Source organism: Giraffa tippelskirchi, chromosome 10 (assembly GCF_054371585.1).
Source record: "Giraffa tippelskirchi isolate mGirTip1 chromosome 10, T2T-mGirTip1v1.2.pri, whole genome shotgun sequence".
NCBI classification, from domain to species: domain Eukaryota; kingdom Metazoa; phylum Chordata; class Mammalia; order Artiodactyla; family Giraffidae; genus Giraffa; species Giraffa tippelskirchi.
The window spans coordinates 28900242-28915932 of record NC_137284.1 but is presented as its reverse complement, the minus strand read 5'-3'; the positions used below and the strand labels follow the sequence as shown (position 1 = coordinate 28915932).

At 41.5% G+C, this 15691-nt stretch overlaps 1 protein-coding gene across 23 annotated transcripts in view; it reads left to right on the top strand.

The window, feature by feature from the left end:
• The window catches only part of LOC145524723 (glycerophosphodiester phosphodiesterase domain-containing protein 4-like), a 130675-nt gene that overhangs the window by 88282 nt on the left and 26702 nt on the right, over positions 1-15691 (top strand). For all 23 annotated transcript variants that reach the window (XM_081537503.1, XM_081537488.1, XM_081537495.1 and 20 more), the window contains 3 exons: positions 2562-2709; positions 14535-14617; positions 15596-15648. In XM_081537503.1, coding sequence (XP_081393629.1) covers positions 2562-2709; positions 14535-14617; positions 15596-15648 — 284 coding nt within the window. The remainder of the gene's footprint in view (positions 1-2561; positions 2710-14534; positions 14618-15595; positions 15649-15691) is intronic.

Here is a 15691-nt window from a genome sequence, read left to right as displayed (position 1 = left end):
CAGTTGTTGTCTAGGTGGGGAGAGAGATTCCTAATGTTTCCTTTTCAATCATCTTCCAGTAATTCTCTCTCATAAGCAAAAGTTTTTGTTTTTATGAAATAAAGACCTGAGAATATAGTTGCTAGATTATGGTAATTACTTGTCTAATTTTATGAGAAACTGCCAGACTTTTGGGGGGAAACTTTTACATTCCTGTCAGCAGTATATAATGACCCAGAGTCTCTATACCCTTACCAATTTTTGGCATTGTCATTACTTTTTGGTAGCCATTTTAAGTGTGTAGTGACATCTCATTGTGGTTTTAGTTTTCATTCTCTGATGGCTAATGATATAGCACATATAATTATGTGCTTATATCTCAATGGTATATCCTCTTCAGTGAAATGTTTCTTCATGTCCTTTCTAACTGGATTGCTTGATTTTTTTTTTAATTGAGTTTTGAGAGGTCTCTCTATAATATAGGTATTAGTCCTTTGTTGGATATGTCATTTATAAATATCTTGTCCCAGTATGGCTGGACTGTAACATCGTCTTAACAGAGTCTCCTACAGAGCAGAAGTTTTACATTTAGATGAGTCTAAGTTGTCAGTTTTACCCTTTATGAATCATGCTTTTAATGTCAAGTCTAAGAGTTCTTTGTCTTGCTCTTAGATCTCAAAGATTTCTCTTATTTTTTTATATAATTTTATTTATTTATTGGTGACTGTGCTGGGTCTTTATTGTTACACTAGCTTTTTTCTACTTGCTATGAGTGGGGGCTATTCCCTAGTTGCTGTGTGCAGGCTTCTCATTGCTATGGCTTCTCTTGTTGTGGAGCACAGGCTCTAGGGTGTGTGAGCTTCAGTAGTTGTAGCACATGTTTTAAACATATTCTTTCCCTGGTGGCTCAGATGGTAAAGAATCCACCTGCAGTGTAGGAGGTGTTTGTTCTATCCCTTGGTCAGGAAGATCCCCTGGAGAAGGGAATGGCTACCCACTCCAGTTTTCTTGCCTGGAGAATTCCGTGGACAGAGAAAGAAGCCTGGCTAGCTGCAGTCCATTGGGTCACAAAGCATTGGACACAATTGAGCAACTTGTAGTTTTTACAGATTTTCAGATCCTCACTTATTTCGTTAAAGTTTATACCTAATTATTTAGTTTTCTTTGGAGTGATTGTTAATAGTATTGTTTTAAATTTCAATTTCTGTATGCTTATTAACATAGACGTGATTGGTTTTTGTGTGTTAATTTCAAAAAGTTTAAGAAAAAAACTTCTAACTTTAAAAAACATTTCCTTATTTTTAGGTTTTAAATTTATTTTTAAATGATCTGTAGAATTGTCTTAGACACAGTCTAACATTTTGGGTAACTAATTGCAAGCACTCCTGTAAAGGCGGTGTGGTTATGTTTATTTACAGTTTATACACTAAGCCTAAGAAATTGCGAAGCTAGTATGTGACAAAGCTGGGATTCAACCCCAGGCTTGTGCAGAGCTGTTTTCAATAAGTTATAACATCTCAGGGTTAAAAAGTATTTTGAAGGCACTTACATGGTGTATTTTCTGAGAAATTTAATCTCTAATAACAACTTGACTAGATGTCCTTTTACTGTTTCTACAGACAGTGCACAAATATTTACTGACATTTCATTCTGCCATTGGGAAATGCTGTGTTCCATTCCCCCTACTCATGCTTGTAAAGTTTTTTTATATTTGAAATTTAAATATTCACCAAATTAGTATTTATTTATTCATTCCTTCATTTAACTATTTCTACGGCAGGTATTATGGTACGTAAACCACCACCACCACCGCTGGATATACAGAGGGTTCCCAGGTGGCACTAGTGGTAAAGAACTCACCTGCCAATGTAGAGGACTTAAGAGATCCATGTTCTATCCCTGGGTTGAGAATATACCCTGGAGGAGGGCATGGCAACCCACTCCAGTATTCTTGTCTGGGGAATCTCATGGAAAAAGGAGCCTAGTGGGCTATAGTCCAAAGGGTCACAAACAGTCAGACAGGACTGAAGTGACTTAGTATGCACGCACTGAATATTCAGAGTTGAGTAAGACATAGTCTTTGCTTTTAATTTGCTTAACAGTTAAGTAGAGAAGATTGATAGGAAGGCACATAGAGTAGAGGATGGTAAATGCTCTGATGGAAGTAAGTGCATTTGCTGCACAATAGTGTACTGGAGCTGGTGCATATCAGCTTATGGGAGCAAATTGTGAGTACTTATACAATGGAAATTGATAAGTTCCATTAGGAATTTGTTAGGGCTTTCCTTTTTTTCCCTTCTCCCCTCTCTCTCTTTCCTTTCTTCCTCCCTCCCTGCCCTCCTTCATTTTTCTTTCCTTGAGGAAGCCAATTTACTAAAATACTACTGCTGGGATAGTAGCAAAAGTATTATCTCATTGCAATATGAGCTAATTCTGCATGTCATATCATAGGTTGTCCTACTATCACCTACTTCTGGTGATTTAGACAACATCCTTTCTCAAATATAGTGACTGCTTCCCTCTTAGGTGATGAGAGTGAGATTAACTCTGAAATCTCCTGTGGGTTCTTTTTTTCCCCCTAGAGAATATAGAGCAGCTAACATCAGCATCAACTTATATCTTGTCAACGAACCTTGGCTCTTCTCACTGGCCTGGTGCTCCAGGATTCCCTCCGTGACCACAGACAACATTCAGGTCCTGAATGAGATGACTCAACCTTCCTACTTCATGGTGAGCTGGTTGTCCAGATTGTTCTTCCAACTCTGGTACAATAGGAGTCTCTGTCCCCTCTCCACCCCTACACTGCCCATTATGCACTCCTCAGGGTAGCTACTTAAGAGCAGAGACTTAGTGAGATTGGAGATGTGCCATTCTCCCTTCTCTCACCCAGATCCTTCTGTGATTTTCAGGGGGAAATTAATATTGGTATAATAATTGCTGTTTATTGACTCTTTACAATGTGCCTTTCATGCATTATGTAGTTTTTAAACCTCTGAGTTAGCCACTGGGAGTATCCCTGTGGAGAATCTGAAGCATAACATGATGCAAGATTCAGAATGAGGTCTGACTCCAGAGTTTTGTTACTGCAGCCCCACTTTCCTGAAGGCACAGAAACAATGACAGTGGCATGAGGTGTGGGGAGAAAACCCAGTGTACTTGATTGCAAAGTAAGCGCTGTGTGTCCTAAGAAAAATGCTTTTGAAAAGATGAGCAAGTGTCCAGCCACCTAGTTTGATTTTCTCTTCTGTCCTGCTACTGCTTATGGCCAGAGAATTGAGGACCTGAAGTCTTGAGTTGTAATCCCAGCTAAATCCCTTCACTTATTATTTGTGGAGGGAACCTTACCTAACCACGTAGCGACTGCAGAGCCTGTTTTTCTAATTGGTATAGACTATATAGACTGAATGGGACAGTCAGCATCAGAAAACAGCTTAATTTATCTCCACTGACTGTTTAAATTGCTTTGAGCTAGGTCTTTCCCTTCCCCTGAATGAGATCTCACTCAGATCCCATAGCTTTTCTAGTCACTCTTAGATAGGTTATTTTTTTTTTAATTGGAGGATAATTGCTTTGCAATGTTGTATTGGTTTCTTTCATACAATAGTGTGAATCAAGCCATAAATATGCATGTGTTCACTCCCTCTTGAATTTCCCTCTCTCCTACCATCCCCCACCCCCACCCTTCTAGGTTGTCACAGAGCACTGGGTTGAGCACCCTGTGTTTTACAGCAACTTCCCATCATTAGTTATCTGTTTTACATATGTAATATATGTGTTTAAGTGCTGCTTTCTCATTCATCCCACCCTCCCCTTCCCCCACTGTGTCCACAAATGTATTCTCTATTTCTGCACCTCTATTCCCGCCCTGCAAATAGATTCCTCGGTACCATTTTTCTAGATTCCATGTATATGCATTAATATACGACATTTGTTTTTTTCTTTCTGACTTACTCACTCTGTATAATAATAATAGGCTCTAGGTTCATCCGCCTCACTACAACCGACTCAAATGTATTCCATTTTATGGCTAAGTAATGTTCCATTGTTTTCTATGTAACACAGCTTCTTCATCCATTCATTTGCTGATGGACATCTAGGTTGCTTCCATGTCCCAGCTATTATAAATAGTGCTACAGTGAACATTGGGATACGTGTGTCTTTTTGAATTATGATTTTGTCAGGTTTTGAATTTGGCATATGCCTTGTAGTGTGATTGCTGGATCATATGGTAGTTTTATCCTAGTTTTTTAAGGAATCTCCATACTGTTCTCCATAGTGGCTGTGTCAGTTTACATTCCCACCAACAGTGCAAGAAGATTGCCTTTTCTCCACATCCTCTCCAGAATTTATTGTTGTAGACTTTTTTCATTGAAATTTTAGTCTTGGTTTATTACTAATGTTGTAGCCACACGTTCTGGGAAACAAACTCACTCAGAAGGACAATGCAGGTAGTGGAGTGCAGTTTATTACACCGGTGGGCCCAAGGCAGAGTCTTCTCTTAGCCAAGGACCCTGACCAGCATTTGTGAAAATCTTTGATACCCCATGTGTACATGTCCGAACTCACCACCCCAAATTCCTTGAGACTTACATAAACAAAGGAAGGGTAAATACAATCACAATAATCCCATCATTCATGTGTTATGTGTTCAAATAGTTAAACAATTGGCCAATAATCAATAAGCCCAAGGTTACACTCTGATAGGTACAGAAAAATTTATGGCCTGTCCAGAGACAGGGCTATTAGTGTATGTTTCCTCTTAGGCGATGAGTAACCTGGATACGATCTTCAAGGTTCCCCTATCCAGAGGGGGTCTTATCCTTCTATTGTCGTTTCCATAGGCATTAAGCACAGAGTTTAGAGTCCATTGGAGAGATGGCAGAGCATGATCAGCATGAACAGGCCTAAGATGGAGTCCAGGCCCTATGAATTCCCTCTTCACTGAGACGTACTTTAAACTATCCAGTTGACATATTTTATTTTTTTACTTAAATTTATTTTTAAATGGAGGATAATTGCTTTACAATATTGTGTTAGTTTCTGCCATACATCAGCATGAATCAGCCATAGGTATGCATATGTCCCTTCCCTCTGGAACCTCCCTCCCACCTCTCACCCCATCCCACCCCTCTCGGTTATCAAAGAGCACCTGATTTTACATATGATAATGTGTGTGTTTCAACTCTTTCAATGTGCCCCTTCCTCCCCTTCCCCCACTGTGTCCATAAATCTGTTCTCTATGTCTGCATCTCCACTGCTGCTCTGCAAATAGGTTCATCAGTACCATCTTTCTAGATTCCATATATATGTGCATTAATATATGGTATTTGTTTTTCTCCTTCTGATTAACTTCACTCTGTGTAATAGACCCTTGGTTCATCTACCTCATTAGAACTGACTCAAATCCATTCCTTTTTATGGCTGAGTAATATTCCATTGTATGTATGTACCATAACTTCTTTGTCCATTCATCTATTGATGGACATCTAGGTTGCTTCCATGTCCTATCATTGTAAATAGTGCTGTGATGAAAATTGGGGTACCTGTATCTTTTTCAGTGGTGGTTTTCTTAGGCTATATGCCCAGTAGTGAGATTATTGGATCATGTGATAGTTTTATTCCTAGTTTTTTAAGGAATCTCCATGCTATTCTCCATAGTGCCTGGACCAATTTACATTCCTACCAACAGTGCAAGAGGGTTTTCTTTTCTCCACACCCTCTCCAACATTTATAGTTTGATGAGAGGCCTTCTGACTGGTGTGAGGTGATATCCCATTGTAGTATTGATTTGCAGAACTAAAGAGCCTCTTGATGAAGGTGAAAGAGGAGAGTGAAAAAGTTGGCTTAAAGCTCAACATTCAGAAAACTAAGATCATAGCATCTAGTCCCATCACTTCATGGGAAATAGATGGGGAAACAGTGGAAACAGTGTCAGACTTTATTTTTTGGGGCTCCAGAATCACTGCTGATGGTGACTGCAGCCATGAAATTAAAAGACGCTTACTCCTTGGAAGGAAGGTTATGGCCAACCTAGATACCATATTGAAAAGCAGAGACATTACTTTGCCAACAAAAGTCCACCTAGTCAAGGCTATGGTTTTTCCAGTAGTCATGTATGGATGTGAGAGTTGGACGGTGAAGAAAGCTGAGCGCCGAAGAATTGATGCTTTTGAAATGTGGTGTTGGAGAAGACTCTTGAGTGTCCCTTGGACTGCAAGGAGATCCAGTCAATCCATCCTAAAAGAGATCAATACTGGGTGTTCATTGGAAGGTCTGATGTTGAAGCTGAAACTCCAATACTTTCGCCACCTCATGCGAAGAGTTGACTCATTGGAAAAGACCCTAATGCTGGGTAGGATTGGGGTCAGGAGGAGAAGGGGATGACAGAGGATGAGATGGTTGGATGGCATCACCGACTTGATGGACGTGGGTTTGGGTAGACTCTGGGAGTTGGTGATGGACAGAGAGGCCTGGCGTGCTGCAATTCATGGGGTCTCAAAGAGTCGGACACGACTGAGCGACTGAACTGAACTGAATAATAAGCATTATTGAGCATCTTTTTATGTGTTTAATAACTATCTGTATGTCTTCTTTGTAGAAATGTCTGTTTAGGTCTTCTGCTCATTTTTTAGTTAGGTTGTTTCTCTGGTATTGATTTGTATAAGCTGCTTGTATATTTTGGAGATTTTTGTCAGTTGATTCATTTTTTATTATTTTCTCCCATTCCGAGGGTTGTCTTTTCATTTTATTTACAGTTTCCTGTGCTGTAAAAAAATCTTTTAAGTTTAATTAGGCCCCATTTGTTTATTTTTGTTTTTATTTCCATTATTATAGGAGGTGGTTCACAGAGGATCTTGCTGTGATTTATGTCAAGGAGTGTGCTATGTATGCTATTCTCTAGGAGCTTTACAGTTTCTGGCCTTATATATAAATCTTTAATCTGTTTTGAGTTTATTTTTGTGTATAGTGTTAGGTAGGAGGTGTTCTAGTGTCCTTCTTTTACATATAGCTATCCAGTTTTCCCAGTACCACTTACTGAAGACATTGTGTTTTCTTCATTGTATATTCTTGCCTCCTTTGTCAAAGATGAGGTGCCCACAGGTGCATTAGTTTATCTCTGGCCTTTTTATCTTGTTAACATTTGTCTGTATTTCTGTTTTTGTGCCAGTACCATCTTTATCTGGATGACTGTAGGTTTGTAGTATAGTCTGAAATCAGGAATGTTGACTCTTCAGCTCCATTTTTCTTTCTCAGGATTGTTTTCACTATTTTGGGTCTTTTGTGTTTCCATACAAATTATGAAATTTTTTGCTGTAGTTCTGTGAAGAATACATTGGTAGTTTGATGGAGATTGTTTTGAATCTGTAGATTGCTTTTGTCATTTTCACAATATTAATTCTTCTAATCCAAGAGCATGGTTTATCTCTTCATCTGTGCCATCTTCGATTTCTTTCATCAGTGTCTCATAGTTTTCTGCATACAAGTCTCTTGTCTCTTTAGTTAGGTTTATTCCTAGGTATTTGATGATTTTTGTTACAATGGTGAATGGGATTGTTTCCTTAATTTCTTTTTCTGATTTTTCATTGTTAGTGTATATGAATGCAAGGAATTTCTGTGTATAAATTTTATATCCTGCCGTTTTACTATGTCCATTGATTAGCTCTAGTAATTTTCTGGGGGCATCTTTAGGGTTTTCTATGTATAGTATCATATCATTTGCAAAGAAAGAGAGTTTTGCTTCTTTTCCAATCTGGATTCCTTTTATTTGTTTTTCTTCAAAAAACCCCCAAACAACAACAGGGAAAAAAAAGGCAGAAAAATCCTGGGCTGTGAAGGTGGGGCTTAGGTTGGGAAGGGTTTAAGCAGTGGCACAACAGCTGGAGTGAGATTTAGGTAGTGGTAAAGTGCTTATTCAGGACCCTTGCCTCCAGAAAAGGTGCTGGGTAGGGGTGGGGACCATCCTCCTCTCCACCCAGCCAAAGGAGCCTATTCTGTGCCTCCAACTTTGAGGTGTGGAGGATCAGGCCTGGGTCCCCTGGAGACTCCCTGGGATGAGGAGGTAGGGGAACACTAGACAGGTTCCTGCTCCTCCACATCCTGAGGGACCCTCCCCCTTCAGGAATGGCTCCCTCTCCTCTTCTCTCCCTCCTGTGCCTGCAGGACCTGTGTGGGCTGAGGGTACCCTCAGAGGCGGCCCTGGAAGACACAGAGGGCTCCAGAGGGCGGATGGCTTAACCTGGAGGAAGGAAAGGGCCCCAGAGGGACGAGAGAGCCCTGAGGGGCAGGTGGAGTCCCAAGGGGTGGAAGACCTGGTCCAGAGGGCCGATGGGGCCCATGGAGGGATGAGGGGGACCTCACAGGACTGCCCAGAGGGACTAGGAAACCAGGCCCTAGAGGGCAGAGGGCTGGGCATGGGGCCTCAGGAGGTTCCTAGGGCTGAGTGGGTAGGGGAACACCAGGCAGTTTCCTGCTCCTCAAACCCCATGGGAGCTGCTCCCAGCCTGCCTGCCCTTTTTTTCTGCCCACTCTGTCTCATGCCTACGGGACCTCCCTGGGCGAAGGGGGCCTTGAAGGGTGGAGGGTTCCCTGGAGGTGGATAATGCCTCACAGTGCAGAGGATTTGGCTGAGAAGGTGGAGAGGGCTCCAGAGGTTGGAGGAGGCCCCTGAGGGCGAGGGACCAGACCCAGAGCCCCAGGGATCTCCCTGGGGACAAGTATAATGGGAACCTCAGGGACTTCTGCTAATGGCATCTGAGCCCCTAAGGACCCCTCCTCCTTCCCACCAAACAACCCTTCCTCTTCCAGTGCCCGAACTGTGCCCCCACCACCCAGCAGCCCAGCAGCCCTGACAGTCCCCTGACCTAGACCTCCCCCAATCCTCCCTACCTAGTACCTGATCACCCCTGGGGCTTCTCCTGTCCGCTTCACTGTTGGGAGTCTCCACCAGTGTCTGGTGAGTATCTTAGGCATGGAGAGACACAGACTCTGTGTCTTCCCTGCAAAAGTTTTTAAAGTACCATTTAGTGACAAAAAGTCTCAATTCAGGATCAAAGTGTCTAGTCCAAAATAACAAACCAAACTCTTAACTACGTTGAATGTTAAAGCTTTAGGCACAGAAACCTAAATGAGAAGCCTAAATATTTTAGGTTGCTTTCTCCATCCCTCCAGCCTCACTGGCCCTTGTTTCTGACTTGGTCAGGGTCAGGAGCAGGTGCGAGGTGATCAGGACCAAGGGCACAGTCTCATAGGGCCAGAACTGTATTGAGGCCCTATGGTGGCAATGTAAAACTGCTTACCCTTTCTTCGTTGGTGCCTTGGGCAGCTTTTCGTAGGGTCAGCTACCGAAAAGCCAGGTCCCTTGGTATAGGTGAAGCCTCTCCACTTGTCTGTCCCCATACTATCCTGCTTCATGTATGTACTATAAACTTCTCTAACATTTTTGTTTTTAAAAATTTATTTCAAAGTAAACTTGTTTTTTATATAAAATTCAATCATTACAAAAATACATAAATTAGAAAGCAGTACACCCCTCCATAATCCTGTCTCCATAAATCAGTCGTTTTTTGAAGTTGTCTCTTTGGATATATTAAATAAAACTTAAAGTAAAACTTTTCATTTTAATACTTGAATTGATAATAAATTCATATGATTCAAAATTCAAAGAGTGTAAAAGTTGCAAGTAAAAAACTTCTTTCTACACTTGGCTTGCGATTGTTTTGTTTGTTTTGTTTTTGTTTTTTTTTTACAAGCATTTTTTAATATAAATATTTATTTTAATTGGAGGCTACTTACTTTACAATATTGTAGTGGTTTTGCCATACATTGACATGAATCCGCCACGGGTGTACATGTGTTCCCCATCCTGAACCCCCCTCCCATCTCCCTCCCCATCCCATCCCTCTGGGTCATCCCAGGGCACGAGCCCTGAGCACCCTGTCTCATGCATCGAACCTGGACTGGCGATTCATTTCATATATGATGAACAACACGCTGCTGAATAACCAACAAATCAAGAAAATCAAAACAGAAAACAGAAGAAATCAAAAAAGAAATCAAAATATGCATAGAAACGAATGAAAATGAAAACACAACAACCCAAAACCTATGGGACACTGTGGCTTGCTATTTTTTAAAGAACCCAAGGTCAATTTGTTTAGCAAGGTGGGGCCAGTATCCCGGGGGCCTTCCTAAGCAGCCAGCACTCTGGGTTAGAATATGCAGGTTCAAATCTTGACTCTACTACCTGTTATGTGAACTTGGAAATGTTAGTTAACTTGTCTGGGCTTCAGTTTGTTTATTTGTAAATTGGGGATAAAAATACCACAAAAAAGCAATTTTATCCAACATAATCCTCTTTGCTTATCAGTCTGTTAATTCAAATATTTTAATTGGGAAATTGTGAGATAAATGATATATGGCCTATTAGTATTTTACTATGCTTAAAAAACCTATCTAATACTTTATGACTAGAGATCTCTTCAAGAAAATTAGAGATATCAAGGGAACATTTCATGCAAAGATGGGCTCAATAAAGGACAGAAATGGTATGGACCTAACAGAAGCAGAAGATATTAAGAAGAGGTGGCAAGAATACACAGAAGAACTGTACAAGAAAGATCTTCACGACCCAGATAATCACGATGGTGTGATCACTCACCTAGAGCCAGACATCCTGGAATGTGAAGTCAAGTGGGCCTTAGAAAGCATCACTACGAACAAAGCTAGTGGAGGTGATGGAATTCCAGTTGAGCTATTTCAAATCCTGAAAGATGATGCTGTGAAAGTGCTGCACTCGATATGCCAGCAAATCTGGAAAACTCAGCAGTGGCCACAGGACTGGAAAAGGTCAGTTTTCATTCCAATCCCAAAGAAAGGCAATACGAAAGAATGCTCAAACTACCGCACAATTGCACTCATCTCACATGCTAGTAAAGAAATGCTCAAAATTCTCCAAGCCAGGCTTCAGCAATATGTGAACCATGAACTTCCAGATGTTCAAGCTGGTTTTAGAAAAGGCAGAGGAACCATAGATCAAATTGCCAATGTCCGCTGGATCATCGAAAAAGCAAGAGAGTTCCAGAAAAACATCTACTGCTTTATTGACTATGCCAAAGCCTTTGACTATGTGGATCACAATAAACTGTGGAAAATTCTGAGAGAGATGGTAATACCAGACCATCTGACCTGCCTCTTGAGAAACCTGTATGCAGGTCAGGAAGCAACAGTTAGGACTGAACATGAAACAACAGACTGGTTTCAGCTAGGAAAAAGAGTACGTCAAGGCTGTATATTGTCACCCTGCTTATTTAACTTCTATGCAGAGTACATCATGAGAAACACTGGGCTGGAAAAAACACAAGCTGGAATCAAATTTGCCGGGAGAAATATCAGTAACCTCAGATATGCAGATGACACCAGCCTTATGGCAGAAAGCGAAGAAGAACTAAAGAGCCTCTTGATGAAAGTGAAAGAGGAGGGTGAAAAAGTTGGCTTAAAGCTCAACGTTCAGAAAACTAAGATCATGGCATCTGGTCCCATCACTTCATGGGAAGTAGATGGGGAAACAGTGTCAGACTTTATTTTTTTGGGCTCCAAAATCACTGCTGATGGTGAATGCAGCCATGAAATTAAAAGACGCTTACTCCTTGGAAGGAAGGTTATGGCCAACCTAGATAGCATATTTAAAAGCAGAGACATTACTTTGCCAACAAAAGTCCACCTAGTCAAGGCTATGGTTTTTCCAGTGGTCATGTATGGATGTGAGAGTTGGACGGTGAAGAAAGCTGAGTACTGCAGAATTTATGCTTTTGAAATGTGGTGTTGGAGAAGACTCTTGAGAGTCCCTTGGACTACAAGGAGATCCAGTCAATCCATCCTATGGGAGATCAGTCCTGGATGTTCATTGGAAGGACTGATGTTGAAGCTGAAACTCCAATACTTTGGCCACCTCATGCAAAAAGTTGACTCATTGGAAAAGACCCTAATGCTGGGAAGGATTGGGGGCAGGAGGAGAAGGGGACAACAGAGGATGAGACGGTTGGATGCTATCACTGACTCAATGGACATGGGTTTGGGTAAACTCCACGAGTTGGTGATGGACAGGGAGGCCTGACGTGCTGCAATTCATGGGGTCGCAAAGAGTCAGACATGACTGAATGACTGAACTGAACTGAACTGAATACTTAATGGCTTAAAACTGACAAATGTTTGTCATATTCTGTATGACAATTGAGTGATTTCTCTGGTCTCAGCCAGTTTGTTTGGACTGGGTGATCAAGGATGGCCTCATCCATATTTCTTGAATCTTACCTGGGATGACTGCAGTCTTTCTTCATTTGGTTACTCATCCTCAGGGAAGCCAGCTTTTTTTTAAAAATTAATTTATTTTTTATTGAAGGATAGTTGTTTACAGAATTTTGCTGTTTTCTGTCAAACCTCAACATGAATCAGCCATAGGTATAGATATATCTTAGCTTTTTTGTGCATGTTCGCCTGGTGGCATTGGGTTCTCAACAGCAAGAAAGGCCAGCCCCAGTGCATGTGCCTTTTTAAGGATCTCCCACTGTGATATTTGCTAATGTTCCATTAGCCAAAGATAATCACGTGGTCAAGTCCAGATTCATGGTGGGGCAGGACAGAAACAAACTTTACCTCTTGTTGGAGAGGAAGAGCAGAGTCACACTGCATACAGACCTGCATTTGGGGAGGAATATTGTGATCATTTTTATAAATAATCTACTGCACACATACCTCACACACTTTAATTTAAAATATTCATTCAACTTTTGGCATAGATTCAGGTCTTTTCTTTGAGTATATTTCAGTTGATTGAATTCTGTATTCTCTTGCTTGTATATACTTCCAAATGAACCAGCTATGATTTCCAAGTTTTGTTTCCTTAGAACACAAGAACTTGAAGTCATATGGAGAAATGACTGGAATGAGGAAGCCATACAGATTTTTAGAATCCTCCTCCACCCCATCTCTTAGTGTTTCTCTCACACCTAAGTCAATTGCAGCTCATTTTTTAAATGACCTTTTCTGTCTTCAACAAGATTTTCAAAACACTGATTTAGTTTTCTTGAAAATGACATACTTTTTAAACTCAGACTTTACAGATTTTAGTAACACTGAATTACACTGCACAGTTGTTAACAACTGGTATAACTGTTCTAAGCCATTTGGGTAGTAAGGAGAACTGATTCTTGGTGACTGTACAGCTCACCTTATGGGTATCCTGGAGCAGGCTAAAACATCTATCAGTTAGGTTCCCAGAGGGGATTAAGAACCTCAGTTTAGTGGAAGTGGTTTAAGAGTGTCTAATGTACCTGCCTAGTAGAGCTGTTGTGAGGATAAGTTGTGAAAATACCCTTAAAGTGCTTGAGACACTTCCTTAGCTCCTGTAAGTTCTCATTAGTGTTAGTTGTTGTTCTCATCATTATTATGATTGTTCGTGTTGTTGTTATTATAATTATCATTGTTATTAAATCCAAGGAAAGACCTTGGGATAAGGTGGAAATGGCATATGAAAGAATAATAATGGTAGTCCCAGTACCATCAGGTAATACTAAAGGAGAGGCAATGAAGCTGGAAAGGGATAATCAAACTAAGGAGTTAAGGACTTCCCTGGTGTGCAGTGGGTAAGAATCTGCCTGCCAATGCAGGGGACACAGGTTTGATCCCTGGTCTGGGAAGATTCCACAGACTGCACAGAACAACTAAGCCTGTGTGTGTGCCACAGCTACCGAGCCCGTGTGCTGCAGCTACTGAATCCCCCGCGCCTAGAGCCTGTGCTCTACAAGAAGAGAAGCCCCACATAGAAGCCCGAGTACCACACTCACTGCAACCAGAGAAAGCCTGAGTGCAGCAACGAAGATCCAGTGCAGCCAAAAACAAAAAACCAGAAAGCTGTGGAGTTAAAAAAAACTCAAAGAAAATGGAGCTCTGTGAAATCAGTGATTCAGGCAAGGAGCCCGGAGAAGTGGATGTGTTAATTAAGAATTGTAATTTCAGTATGTTTATTTGAGGCATGACAATTTAGAAGAAGGATTCTTAAATGCTAGTTCACAGACTGGTTGCTTGTTCCTGGGAAGCTTGTCAAAAATGCCATTGTTCTAACTTCTGAGTCTGTAGTGAGGCCCAGGAAGCTATATTACTAAAGGCTGCGACTCAGATAGATTTGGATGCACAGCCAGGTTTGGGAACCTGTGCCATGAACACATAGAGCACTGGAAATCAAGAAACTTGGGCTGTAGTCCTGGGTCCAGAGAAGACTTGCTATGTGACATCTCTGTGATTCCCTCAGACCTCTGTCGAGGGTCCAGGGAAATGAAGCATGTGAAGTGTTTTAGTCCTTGTAGAGCCCTCGGCACATGTAAGGGGGATTGTTAGGTTAGCAGCAGGTATTCTCTGTGTTTGACACCAACCTCAGCAATCAAGGTTCCTCTCCCTGCTCTGCCCCTACTCCATCCCTGACAGCCCAGCAAGGGACTTGACCCACATGATCTACATTCCCTTCCAGCTGTCAGTCCTTAACTGTGTTCTCTGCTTTGCAGACACCAAAGTACTATTTGTTTGTGTGGATTCTCATGGATATTCTTTCTGCAATTTTCATTGTTGCCATATTTTATTTTCATTGGTAAGCATATATTTGTAATTTTATATGATTTTTCCCCCAAATAAGAATGTAAATCATTTTATGGAAATTTGAAGGAAAACAGTTACATTCGTCCTATAAGGCCATGTGGCAAGTCCTCAGGGAGACAGGGTTTTCTCACTGGAACCTCCGATTTCTTCTCGTGCTACCTTCACACCCCTTCTCCTGCTTCTACCTGAGACCATATTCTAAGAATAAGGACTCTCACAGGCTTCCCTGGTGGCTCAGATAGTAAACAATCTGCCTACAATACCGGAGACCTGGATTTGACCCCTGGGTTGGGAAGATCCTCTGGAGAAGGGAATGACAATCCCTTCCAGTATTCTTGCTTGGAGAATTCCATGAACAGAGAAGCCTGGTGGGCTACAGTTCACGGTGTCACAAAGAGTCAGACACGACTGAGTGACTGACATAGCTAAAGCTTAATCGAGGCCTGTTACTGCAGATCCCCTGTGGACCAGCTGTGAGAGGACTGGAGTTGAAGGCTGTTCAGAACAAGTGCCTCCCCCTTCCCGCCTTCCACAGGATGGGACACAGTAGGGTGCTGTGTAAAGAGCAAGCTCACCTTCCAGGAAACCTGGGTTTTGGTCCTGGCTTTTCCCGTAGTTGCTGGGTGACCCTGGGGAAATCACTGCCCCTTTCCAGACCATAGTTTTTGTATTTATCTGAGAAAATGACATTTGAGAATTCTTGAGGGGAAAATGCTACAAGATTCCAAAGTTCAGGGTGGGAGAGGGAACATCTGGTAGAAGAATTTTTAGCTAGAAGGAACCATGGTCTTTAGATCTCATCATGCCCATTTTTTCCTCATTTGAGTTATCCTTTAAAAAGGAGAAAACTACAAACCCTCTGTTTAATGTAGAATTTGACTGGATAATGTTCTTTTCTGTCCACTGCCTTGAATTGTTGCCTATTTTGAAGTAGATCTGTGAGGCTCATGGATACTCTGCTTCCTTCCAGGTGGAAAGAGAGCCAAAAAGAAAAATTACTCAAGAGCACCAGCATTCACACAGGTAAAGTTAGAGGCCTAGCCCACTCTCATCATCCCTACCCATT